General features: G+C 38.9%; 1 protein-coding gene across 1 annotated transcript; it reads left to right on the forward strand.

The window, feature by feature from the left end:
* The first annotated feature begins 1,125 nt into the window (after window positions 1-1,125).
* LOC126797428 (ABC transporter B family member 15-like) lies at window positions 1,126-5,870 on the forward strand. Its single transcript, XM_050524061.1, has 7 exons — window positions 1,126-1,353; window positions 1,454-1,508; window positions 1,607-1,785; window positions 1,892-2,349; window positions 2,436-2,976; window positions 3,435-4,322; window positions 4,476-5,870. The coding sequence occupies exons 1-7, from the start codon at window positions 1,126-1,128 to the stop codon at window positions 5,868-5,870; spliced, it is 3,744 nt and encodes a 1,247-aa protein (XP_050380018.1).
* The last annotated feature ends 7,253 nt before the right edge of the window (window positions 5,871-13,123 follow it).

A 13,123-nucleotide genomic window follows, 5' to 3' on the forward strand; every position in this document is an offset into this window, starting at 1 on the left:
ACGCGACGATCCGAAAGATAATAATGGGTGTCGACATTGATAGCTTGAGTTCGATCAAGACCGCCAACCCGATTGAGCAGGATATGGATTTGAGGAGAAGAAGATTAGGAGAGAAAAAATTGACGATGAAGTGGAGAAGAAGTAGAATTTGATTTGATACAACCCCGAGGATAGGGGTCATATAATCAATCCCACTTTATACTGGGAAAGAACAAAAACCATAGCCATCTATATTCTCTCTTTTGTTTGCAGATGATTATAGCACAAACCAAAATTTACGAGTTCAAGCATAAATATATGTTTCTCTGCTCCATATCCCGACCCACCCTGCTCCAAACATCTACATGCCATATCGCCTCCGCCAAAACTCAGAAGCCTTAAAAATCCACCCGAGAGTCAACATACCGGAGAAAGCCATGGCGGCAGCCGCGAAACCCAACCCAACTCCAAAGCCTTGGATAGTGGATGATGGGAGATGGTGTTTTTGTCTTTCTTTTATTCTTAAAAACAAAAGAAGAAAAGAAAATTCAAAACAAAATGATTTTAGCTTGACTATGGTTAAGTGAACGGAGTGGAATTCCACGTGCCGGGTTTTTATTGTAGGCATATTTTTGGCACATGGTTCTCTTGGCACAGGTGATGTGCTCCCCCATGAAGACATGTTCAAAAAAGTTTGTTTTGTACTACTTGGACGTCATTAGTCTAATGACTCTAATCACTCTAATGACTACGTATTCCACATTTCCACGTACGAGCCAAGTTATAACCTATTAGCCTAAACATCGATCAAAACACCAGACTCAGAGAGTCAGAGTTTCGATGTCTATTGTTGATTGTATATCTCTTTTATTAGAAAAATAATCTGTTGTTAACCTCAAGCTAGACCCAGATGCTTTTATTATCTGATTTAAAATTTTTAATCATAAATTAGCTGAACCGCCTGAACGTACTGGATCCTCGTCAGTAATGGCTTAAATATTTATAGTCAATTAACCGTGATTAGTTTTTAAACATCCAGATTCCTTTTATGCAAGGCCTGTCATCTTCATGCTATATGAATATCATTGAGCTGACGAGATCTAGTCACTCTTTGATTCCTCAGAACAAAAAAGAAGTGTGGAGTAAATGGGGGAAGAAATAGAAGTGAAGAAGAAGACATGTGCATCATCTATCCGGTCTGTTTTCATGCACGCCGATGGTGTCGATAAAGTCCTGATGATCTTCGGGTTGTTGGGAGCCATTGGAGATGGCTTCTCAACTCCTTTTGTGTTGCTAATCACTGGCCGCTTGATGAACAATATCGGCGGCGCCTCAAGTGACGCTCAAGGTGTTTTCTTGCATAACCTCCAAAAGGTACTCTTTAGATTTGTTTCAGCTTAATTATACATGACAGTTTTGTGTTTTTTTTCTTTAACTTGATTTTGATTTTGTGGTGGACACTGGATCCGGACAGAATGCAGTGGCACTATTGTACTTGGCTTGTGGAACATTGATCAATTGTTTCCTAGGTGGAGTTCTTTTCTTCTTCTAGTTTTACTAAAGATTGATTCATGTTTTGGAGAAGAGCAGATCAATATTATTAGTTTGAATGGACTAATTTGTGTAGAGGGATATTGTTGGACAAGAACTGGTGAGAGACAAGGAGCTAGAATGAGAGTAACGTATCTGAAAGCTGTTCTTAGGCAAGATGTGGGTTACTTTGATCTGCATGTCACAAGCACCTCTGAGGTGATAACCAGTATCTCTAGTGACAGCCTCGTGATTCAGGACTTCATCAGTGAAAAGGTGAATATATAGCATCATTTTGAAAGGGAATTTGATTTGGATTATGAAGCTCGCAAATCTCAAAAAATGTTTGATGATGTATTATTATTGCCACCTTCTTAATTAGGTGCCAAACTTTATAATGAACTGTTCTTTGTTCTTTGGGAGCTATGTGGCGGCATTCATAATGCTGTGGAGGCTAGCCATCGTTGCATTTCCGTTTGTGGTGCTGCTGATAATTCCGGGTTTAATTTACGGTAGGGTTTTGATGGGACTTGCTAGGCAGATTAAAGACGAATACAACAAGGCTGGCGCAATAGTAGAGCAGGCACTATCATCAATCAGAACTGTTTACGCCTTTGTTGGGGAAAAGAAAACAATTTCAGAGTTCTCTGCAGCTTTGCGAGGCTCAGTGAAGTTGGGTTTGAGTCAGGGTCTGGCAAAAGGCTTGGCCATTGGAAGCAATGGCATTAATTTTGCTATTTGGTCTTTCATGTCGTACTATGGCAGCAGAATGGTCATGTATCATCGCGCGCTTGGAGGCACTGTTGTGTCAGCTGGTACTGGAATAATACTCGGTGGATTGTAAGAACTTGTTTCACATCATCAAACTCATATAAGAATTTTAAGTAAAATTCCAAATGCATGTGTTTGATAAATTGTTTGAACAGGGCATTCGGAAGAGGGTTATCAGACCTTAAGTACTTCGCAGAAGCGTTCTCCGCAGCAGAGCGGATAATGGAGGTTATTCGGAGAGTCCCCAAGATCGACACAGACAACATGGAAGGTGAAATGATAGAGAACGTTCACGGAGAAGTTGTATTCAAGCACGTTGAGTTCGCATACCCTTCAAGGCCAGAAAGCATCATCTTCAACAACTTCACCTTAACGGTTCCAGCTGGGAAGACTGTGGCATTGGTCGGTCGCAGTGGCTCCGGAAAGTCGACAGTGATTTCTTTGTTGCAGAGATTTTATGATCCAATCGGGGGAGAAATACTCATTGATGGGGTGGCAATAAACAACTGTCAACTCAAGTGGCTGAGGTCCCAGATGGGGCTTGTGAGCCAAGAGCCTGCTCTATTTGCAACCAGCATAAGAGAGAACATACTTTTTGGGAAAGAAGATGCTACCATGGACGCGGTTATTGAGGCTGGTAAAGCTTCAAATGCTCACTATTTCATCTCTCAGTTGCCTCTGGGATATGACACACAGGTTCGTACAGTTGAGTTAGTTCTCTTCTTGTCATTATCATGATCGATCAATACGTTATTTTTCTACGTTACGTTAACACTCCATGTAGACAATTTCCATCAATGTTTGTAGAGAAATGCAAGATTAATTGTTGCGAGCCGACCTAGAAATTAGAGAGCAACCATGCAAATTACTTGAAAGCTATACATGTTAATTTTCTTCTTTCCATTGACCCAAAGATCAGATTTGTCTAAAGGTGATGAGAATTCATTTACGAATTGAACATTTGACAATTTTCTTCATAATTGTTTTTTAATTACGAAATAATTTTTCATGACATGCACGAACCTGATCATGTTTTGTTAACAACAAATTACTGTCACAGTACGTACCCGGTTTTAGTGCGTTCATTTGATGATTCCAGTCCAATGATCAGGGTTGAGAAAGTGCTAAAGGTAAAGTTTTATTAACTGCTGCAGGTTGGCGAAAATGGTATTCAAATTTCGGGAGGACAGAAGCAAAGAATAGCCATCGCTCGAGCAATCATCAAGAAACCACGAATCCTCCTTCTAGATGAAGCCACCAGCGCATTAGACTCCGAATCCGAGCTTGTAGTCCAAGAAACTCTGGACAAAGCAGCCGTGGGACGTACGACGATCATCATCGCCCACCGCCTCTCCACCATCCGAAACGCCGATGTCATTGCTGTTGTTCAAAACGGGCAGGTGAAGGAGACAGGCTCACACGACGAGCTATTGCAACGTGAAAATGGTCTCTACACTTCGCTTGTCCGTTTACAACAAACAGATCACGCACATATAGCATCATCCTCTATTAAGGACATGGACATTCATGACACGAGTAGTTGTAGGCTTTCAATGGTTAGCCGTTCGAGTTCTGAAAACTTGCTTGCGGATGGTGGAGCTTCTTCGGTTCATGTTGGGGAAGATGAAATCACAGAAGTTAAGAAGCTGCCGGTCCCGTCTTTTCAAAGATTGATGGCCTTGAATTCTCCGGAGTGGAAACAAGCGCTTTTGGGGTGCTTTGGTGCGGTATTGTTCGGTGCAGTTCAGCCCTTGTTTGCATTCACCCTAGGGTCAACAGTGTCTGTTTACTTCTTGGAAGATCACGATGAGATCAAGGAGAAAACGAAGATATATTCTCTGTGTTTTGTTGGGTTGGGTATCCTCTCTTTTCTAGTTAACATTTGCCAGCATTACTACTTTGCTTACCTCGGAGAGTACTTGACTAAAAGAATTAGAGAGCAGATGCTTTCAAAAATTCTTACATTTGAAGCTGGGTGGTTTGATCAAGATGAAAATTTTAGTGGTGCCATTTGCTCTAGACTTGCCAAAGATGCCAATGTGGTACGCATATTTAATTTTACCAACTTTTACTTAATTGGTTAGTATCCTATATATGCATGTCGACTTTCAATTGGCAGATTTTTACTAGATTGTGTTTTATACATGCATGCATTTCATAATTTACAATTGAGGAATGTACGCCTCTTCTTGCAGGTGAGATCTTTAGTGGGTGATCGGATATCCCTACTTGTACAAACCTTCGCATCTGTCACTGTAGCAGGCACAATGGGATTGATCATTGCATGGAGGCTGGCCTCAGTTATGATAGCACTGCAACCCATCACCATTGTGTGTTTCTACACCAGGCGCGTCCTTCTAAAAAGCATGTCAAGTAAAGCCATCAAAGCTCAAAATGAAAGTAGCAAGCTAGCTGCAGAGGCAGTCTCTAACCTGAGGACCGTCACCGCCTTCTCTTCTCAAGACCGCCTGCTGAAAATGCTCGAAAAGGCCCAACAAGGGCCGCGTAAGGAGAACATCCGGCAATCATGGCTGGCTGGTATTGCGCTTGGTTGTTCTCAAGGTCTGAACACTATTATCTGGGCTTTTGAGTTTTGGTACGGAGGACAGCTCGTTGCCAAGGGCTACATAACTGCGAAAGCACTGTTTGAGACGTACATGATATTGGTGAGCACGGGTAAGGTCATTGCGGAAGCAGGAAGTATGACTTCGGACCTTGTGAAAGGATCGGACGCAGTTGCGTCCCTGTTTGCTGTGTTAGACCGGGTCACAAAAATTGAACCCGAAGAAGGTTGCGAATCTATAAGTATAAAGGGTCAAATAGAACTTCGTGACATATATTTTGCCTATCCTTCTAGACCGGACGTACTGATCTTCAAAGGATTCTCAATGAATATTGAAGCAGGAAAATCTACGGCATTGATGGGACAAAGTGGGTCGGGAAAGTCGACAATCATTGGATTGATCGAAAGATTTTATGATCCAATGAGAGGGGAAGTGATAATTGATGGTCGGGATGTGAAATCCTACCACCTTAGATCATTGAGGAAACACATAGCACTTGTTAGCCAAGAGCCAACGCTATTTTCAGGTACCATAAGAGAGAATATCATATATGGCGCGTTGGACAAGGTTGACGAATTGGAGATTATTGAGGCAGCGAAGGCAGCTAACGCTCACGATTTCATCTCGAGCCTCACGGAGGGGTATGACACTTCCTGTGGAGACAAAGGAGTACAACTATCTGGGGGACAGAAGCAACGCATTGCTATAGCCAGAGCTATATTGAGGAACCCGGTGGTGTTATTATTAGATGAGGCGACCAGCGCGCTTGATAGTCAGTCGGAGAAGGTGGTGCAAGATGCCCTAGAGAGAATTATGGTGGGGAGGACTAGTGTGGTGGTGGCGCACCGGTTGAGTACCATACAACAGTGTGATCTTATCATTGTTCTTCATAAAGGGAGGGTGGTGGAGAAAGGGACTCATTCGTCTCTTTTGGCCAAAGGGCTTAAAGGTTCTTACTACTCACTGGTTACCCTCCAAAGGACTCCATCAGTATCCGAGCGAGCTCACGAAAATGCGGTAAACTGAGTACCCATGAGCAGGTAACCACCCGTTACCTCACATGCAGTACTAAGGCAGACAGACTAGAGCTCTAACTGTATCGTAACTTTCGCCCGGCCAAAGGCTAGGTTCCGACTTGCCAAACACGTACAATAATCTCACATCATATTGTACCAAATCACGTCCGAAGACAAATCAATATTTTAACAATCTCAATGTTAAAATCACGTACAATAATCTCACATCATATTGTACCAAATCACGTCCGAAGACAAATCAATATTTTAACAATCTCAATGTTAAAATCATGTACAATAATCTCTCATCATATTGTACAATTCAAATCACATGCTCAATACATTCACAATAAAATAATAACAGTATATTATATAGCAAACTATATATATTCGTACTTATTTACCATTATACAATATATATATATAGTCCACTATATCTTATACATGTCATATTTCACAACACATGCTCAATACACAATCTTCCGCCATCAAAATGATCATTTCTAATGAATTAATAACAGTATATAATATAATGAACTATATATATATGCAATTATTACCATTATACAGTATATATATATAATCCACTAAATTGTATACATGTTGTAATTCATTATTAAATACTTTTGCAAAATCTTGAATCACCGCGAGGGTAGATTCGTAAATATGTGAGATTTTACTCACCTTATTGACTTGAGCGAAATTCCACAATTCCCGAAGATAATTCCTTTCCTTGATTTAACGATCACCTTGAAAAGATAAGAAAAGAATTTAGAATCGTTTCGTAAACCTTTAAATGCCGAAACAGTAATAATCGGTTACTGTTCAGCAATTTTCGGTTTTACGAAGTTACTGTTCAGTGTTAATGTTACTATTCACGGTTACTGTACAATAAACAATTAATACGTATTTTCTGTACGTATAAATACTATATACGTATTTCTGTATGTATAAATACTATATGCGTATTTCTGTACGTATAAGTACTATATACGTATTTCTGTACGTATAAATACTATATACATATTTTTGTACGTATAAATACTGTTTAAATGTAAATACAATCTCAGTAAATAAAATTTACTAAATTACCCTTTTACAAATTACTTTTTACATTTACTGAAAGTAATTTATATTTATATTTACCGTAAGTAAAATTTAATTACATTTACCGTACGTAAAAAAATTTACATTTACATTTACCGTACACCGTAAATTACCAAAATACCCTTCTGTCAAAACTGTTCACACCGCCGCACGTGGCGGCGCGTGTGGCACACGCGGCACCTCCAGCAGGCGGCGCGTGGGGCCCACGCGCCGACGCCCCCAACGGCGCGTATCACGCCACCGCCGGGTCCAATCTCTTCTCCCCCTCCTCCTCTTCCTTCCTACAACATCAGACCCTTTCTAAACTCATCCACGCACTCCCACGCGCCGCCTCTAGGCGGCGGTAACCCTAAATCTCCTCCCCCTCCGATTTCTCCCAAAACAACTCTGATCCAACAATCAAGCACATCAATCGATCTATCTATCAAACCCTTACCTCGTGGGGGTGCAGCGATGCCGTGAAGACCACCGGAGAGGCTCGTGAGCACGGGGGAGTCGAACCGAGCCGAGGGCGTGATGGTGTCTCGATCTGCGCCTTGCTTGGTCGCAGGTGGTGCCAAGTAGGAGAGGCGGCGACAGTGAGCTAGTCCCCGTGCCCTATCTTCGCCGGTGACGATGCGTGAAGCGGCGGTAAGCTCCGATCTTGGTTCTTGTCGAAGCTCGTGGCGGCGAGGCACGGTGCGGAGGACTCGGGGTCGTTTGCGGGGGAGCTCGCAAGGCCGTAGAGAGCGGCGGTGCAAGCCACGAAGGACTGAGGGCGGTGATCGGGGAGAGAGCGATTCGGAAGGGAGAGAAGAAGAGAGGGTCGGGTGAGAGAGAGAGAGGGGGAGGCGGAGAGAAACTGAGGGGTTTCCTGTTATGGAAACCCTAGTTAAAAAAAATTCCTTTTTATACTAGTTTCCAAATCGGAAACTAACTTCCGACGTGAATAACTTTTACGTACGATGTCCGTTTCGAACGCGTAACATATCCACGAACTCGTATCGACGAGCTCTACAACTTTCGTGAAGAAAGTTTTTGAAACCGAGCGACGGAATAACAGTCGATATAATCGTTCGGAAACGTAACGTTTTCTTATTAAACGTTCTCGGAACGTTTCCGTTTCCGTTTCGTAAAGTTTGCAAACAAACAATTTCATTTTAATTGAATTTCATAACTTTATAGAATTCAATTCAATTCAATATTGTTCTAAAAATCTAGGGTTATTACAATACCAAACTGTGACAGAGGAAGATATATGAGTAGCTGAGCCTCAGCCCCCCACTTTTTTCTTTTCGTTTCTAAATGATATAAGAAATGTAAAATTCTAGTATACATTAATGTATGTTATATATCCTACATCAAATGGTCGATATTGTTTTGTGACTGAGGTCAGAAAAATAATATTCGTTGTCAACCATTGGATGTGGGATATATAACATACATTGATGTATAGTACATTAACCAATAAGAAATGAAATAAAAGAAAGAAGAGCAATTTGGGCCTAATTAATTAAGCCCAACCCTAATCAGACTCTCTTTAATCTAGGGTTTTTAACTGTAACCGTGAGAGGTACTGTTCGTATAGAGTTTAGAGGCACGAAGTCGAAGTAAACGAACAAATCTGTGGGGCATATTAGTAATTGAGTCTTGTGCAATACTTGAATTCTATGTAGCACGGACACGGACACGGACACGATTTGATACGTAGACACGACATATAGAAATTTTTTTGGACACGTCAATTAAAATTATTTTAATATATATTTATTTATTAAAAAATTAATTTAACAATTTGAAAGTATTTAGATATATATATATATATATATATTAAAGTGTGCATAAATATAACAAAAACTGAATATGTTGGAATTGTTGAGGATTTGTTTGATTCTTTGGATGACCAAGGTTCGAATCCCACCACAAACATTCTTATTTTTATCATGAGTTTCTCTCCTTATATATATTAAAGTGTGCATAAATATAACAAAAACTGAATCTGTTGGAATGGTTGAGGAGTTGTTGGGTGCCTTGGATGTCCAAAGTTTGATTCTCACCATAAGCATTTTCACTTTTATTATGAGTTCGCGTGTCCACACGGACACGCACTACGGACCCTTGTCCGCGTGTCCGTGCTTCATATCTTGAATTCCTCTTGAGTCTTTACCTCTAATTTGTTGAAATGTGATTTTGTATTTGCAGGGATGAGACAACCACTTTCTTCTTCGACGAGGGGCTCGTAAGTTTTCAACGTACTGCATTATCGAATTATTGCCTGATGTTGGAGTAGTAGATTGGAAAGACTATATACAAGTAATATTATTCCAGTACGTTGGAGAGCACGATGAAAAGTTTGATAAGTTATATATTTTTGTTTACGGGATCTATTAGTTTGATCAAGGAAAGAAATCTAATCTTCCTGTGGTCGAAGCAAAAGAAGATCGAGTTGATATCGATCTTCCATCTTTTTTCATTAATGTTGTTGGTGATTACTGATCAGGCATTTAGGCGTAAGAACTCATTGTCAAGACTGAAGAGCATGATTTATTGTCAATTGTATTGGCAGAAATGAGCCTCCCCAAGTACCAGGAGGAGGAGGCGTGATAGGTGGAGTAACTACTGTGGGAGTAGTTAGCGTCGGTGTAGGACTGTAGGTGCCTCACGTAAATTGACGACGAATGATGCTCTTACATACCTCAAACTACTCTCAAAGAAGTGAAGGACATGTTTCACGTGAGATTTTTTAATGAGAATTAAGACTATTATCATTGTACGTGTTATATGTCCATCATTTGCCTTAGAGATAATTTTTTGTTTAACACCCATTTTCAATCAACAATTATATTGAAATTTGGGAATATGGGTCATAGCTTCATAGGGAAGCAATGACAAACTGATGAATCAAATTTTTTTGGTGCATAATTTCAAGCAGCAAAGTGTTTGACATGAGCATATGTTAATCCTTCACCAGTTTAAACTCGTTATTGATACATATGCAAACGCTTCTTTGCCAATGATGTTGGTTTTAAGTTCTCCCTTCGTTTGTATCGATCACCAATATTATTGTTTTTACCCCATGGTAAATTAAATATTCCATGTTTCTTGGATGATAATTAAGGTTAAATCATGAATTAAAGTCTATTTAGCACATATTAATCAAACATGAAAATTTGATTTTTTAAAGGCTCGAGCAAGATGGGGTTTGGTTTTTCAGATGTTGTCTCAAGGACAGTTGGGATTAGATATATATCTTCGTACAAATTAATATGATAGGGATCTGGACATAGGTAGGTACAACATGCAAATAAGGGTAACACCATGCATATGAGGGTTTTCACGGTTTCAATGAGAATTGTGGTACAATCTTATTGTGAATTTTGACAAGGATAATTATGATTTTTCCTCCTTTAATATGGTCATTTTTCATTAGTTTGTGGAAAGATGGTTCAAAATCAATTCGAATACCAAAAAATGGTTCTTTCTCATAATTTCTCATAATGGTTGTGATCAATTAGAGTACCAAATGCTTGAGGACCATCTTGTTGAAGACTAGTTGAAGACCAAAATTGTCAAACATGAAGAGTAAATCACATTTACGAATGTCCTAACTTTTTCAATTTGAACAAAAATTTGACAATTACTAAATTGGCTGAAAATTTGTACAAGTAATCTACTTAATTACTACTAATTTGATCTACTTTGATATTAAATCACTATTAAATTGGCTGAAAATTTGTACAAATAATCTACTTATATAGACTTAAAATCTAAATGGTTGAGATGAAAAAAATATAACCTCTCTTTATTTTCTTACTTGTATTTCATTTCAATAAACCCTAAATCCTATTATGACAGGGCCTGGTTTTGATATGTGGGTAGTGTTCATTTGCTTCCGTGTCTTTTGTTTTTGTTTTTGGTTACATGCTTCCGCGTCATTTCAATTACAATAGTTTTCATTTTCAGCTTTCCCCCAATTCATGCTATTGGGGTGAATGCAGCGCGGAATATTCATGATGGCAGTAGAAAAATTTCTCGCGATATATAAATATAAAAAAACGAAAAACTTGGTCTCGTCTTCTCTCAACCTCCTCTTATAAATTTAAATTCTCTCTCACTTTTTTTCTTTCTCTCTTTATTCTTTAACGCCGAGAAAAAGATAATCAAAATCCTCTTCATAATTCTCTCTTCTTTTTCTTCATCTTCCTCTCCATATGAACCGATTAGTGTTGGTTTTGCTACCGGGAGAGATTTGCTCACAGTAAAAAAGTAACTATTTCTCACAATTCATCTGCACAGAAATGGCGTATTTGAGTTGATTTTATTCGATTGTAATTTCAGATTGTGGGTTTTTCAGTAGGGATAAACAAAATTAGAGACGATGTTTACGCTGGTGGTGGTAGTGGCGGCGACGGTTCTTCTGAATTGAAACTGTTGTTGGCTTCTTAGCGTGGGGAGTCGTGAATCTCTCTCTCTCTCTCCTTGCTCTATGCATGATTTAAGAGTGTTGAATTGCTTAGGTTTTGTGTGGATTTATGGCATTGTTTTGTGGTTTTGATGAGCTTGATTGATCATTGTGCGGTTGTTTTTAATTAGCTGGAGGTGCTTTGGTGTGGTGGATTTGATTTGATTGCTTGTGACTGATCGTATTTCCGACGCTTGAATTAGAGTGCTTGCTTTCGGGACGTGAAATTGAATAAACGCTAGGGCTTAGATTACTAGGTATATGTGTTGTTATAAGTAATTAGGCGTGAGATTATAGTTGTCAAGAGCATGTAGGTAGCATATGCATTTACATGAAGTTGTATTGATGTGACTGCATTGAAATTCTCGATGTCACATGTGTTAGGGACTAAGGCAATCATGTTGTGTATATGTATGTGCTGATTTTTTGTCAATTGTTGGCAGAAATTGGCCGCCGCAAGTACAAGGAGGAGGAGGAGGTGTGATAGGTGGAGTAGCTACGGTTGGAGATGATTCTCATATGTCAATTTAATTGGTTGAGCCTCCACGTCGGAAATAACCGATCAGCTGGAGTTCCTCTTAGATGTTATTTATGACTATTACGTTGTAAAATTTTTTGGCTCAAATTTGAGATAATATTTATGAAGATCAGTAAAAGTTCCTATTTTTGTTATATGATCACGTACTGCAAAATATCTAATTCTTTTGTGACCGGATGATCATCATATCAGTCCAAATCAAGACACATGTGATTACAATGTAATTAATTCTCTTTTGTTTCTACTATGGTAACACTTGTTTCTTGCACTCTCCCATGGTTTAGGAGCAAAACTTTAGTTGACAGTGTCATCTCTATCGAACATATTGATTGATGCAGACCTTTTCGATGTGTTATTTATCAGATAACTACCTATCGAGGCCAGTGCATGTCACTTGGGCTAATTTTAGGGACATATCTAGAATTTAATGGGGCGGACTACAATTTTGGGCGAAATCCAAAATTTTTTTGTTCAAGTTTACAATATACAGTGTATAAAGTTCATATAATTAAAAATAAATTAAACTTAAATATTCCTACAATTCCCTATAATCTTAAGTTCTTAACTAATCAACATAGACAAATGCTCAATCTCTCATTCGGCCATTCTCTAACATACCACCAAATTTCCAATCATTTCAAATCGATGGCACTAATTCCCTACAATGTTACCAAACTCAAATAGGTAAATAAAATACTCAATCTCTGATTATAATATATTTAGCTATTCAATAAGACAGTAGCAAGACTAACACATTAACACCCAATTTCATATAATCATATTCCAAATTTACAATAAAATCTGTTTAACCAACAAAGTGAACAAACCCATATACCCACCAAATTTCAAAATCTAATAATTTCATAATTAGTATCTAATTATTCTAATCAGTATCTGATTCAATTTTAAAAGAATTTAGAAGAGAACTGGAGAATAGCTAAATTTGTAGGTTATACAGTAAAACGGTAGAAGTATAGATGAGAGCAGAGAGACTTCGTACAATCGATTGGTTAAAATTTTTTTTTTTAATAAAGAGTTTTTTTTTTCTGGATAAAAATCTCACATGGACTGGATCCGCCCTGATCGTGGCGGCCGTGATTTTTGAGGTTTGCATGGAACATATCACTTCACTCCATTATGATGTATAACTGTGTGTTAAGATGGCCACTTTTGCCGT

Source organism: Argentina anserina, chromosome 6, assembly GCF_933775445.1.
Source record: "Argentina anserina chromosome 6, drPotAnse1.1, whole genome shotgun sequence".
Classification (NCBI taxonomy): Eukaryota; Viridiplantae; Streptophyta; class Magnoliopsida; order Rosales; family Rosaceae; genus Argentina; species Argentina anserina.

Coding starts and splice junctions, on each gene's coding strand:
- LOC126797428 (XM_050524061.1), top strand. CDS start 1,126: ATGGGGGAAGAAATAGAAGTGAAGAAGAAGACATGTGCATCATCTATC. Junction 1,786..1,891: donor AGGACTTCATCAGTGAAAAG/GTGAATATATAG, acceptor CTTCTTAATTAG/GTGCCAAACTTTATAATGAA. Junction 2,350..2,435: donor GGAATAATACTCGGTGGATT/GTAAGAACTTGT, acceptor TTGTTTGAACAG/GGCATTCGGAAGAGGGTTAT.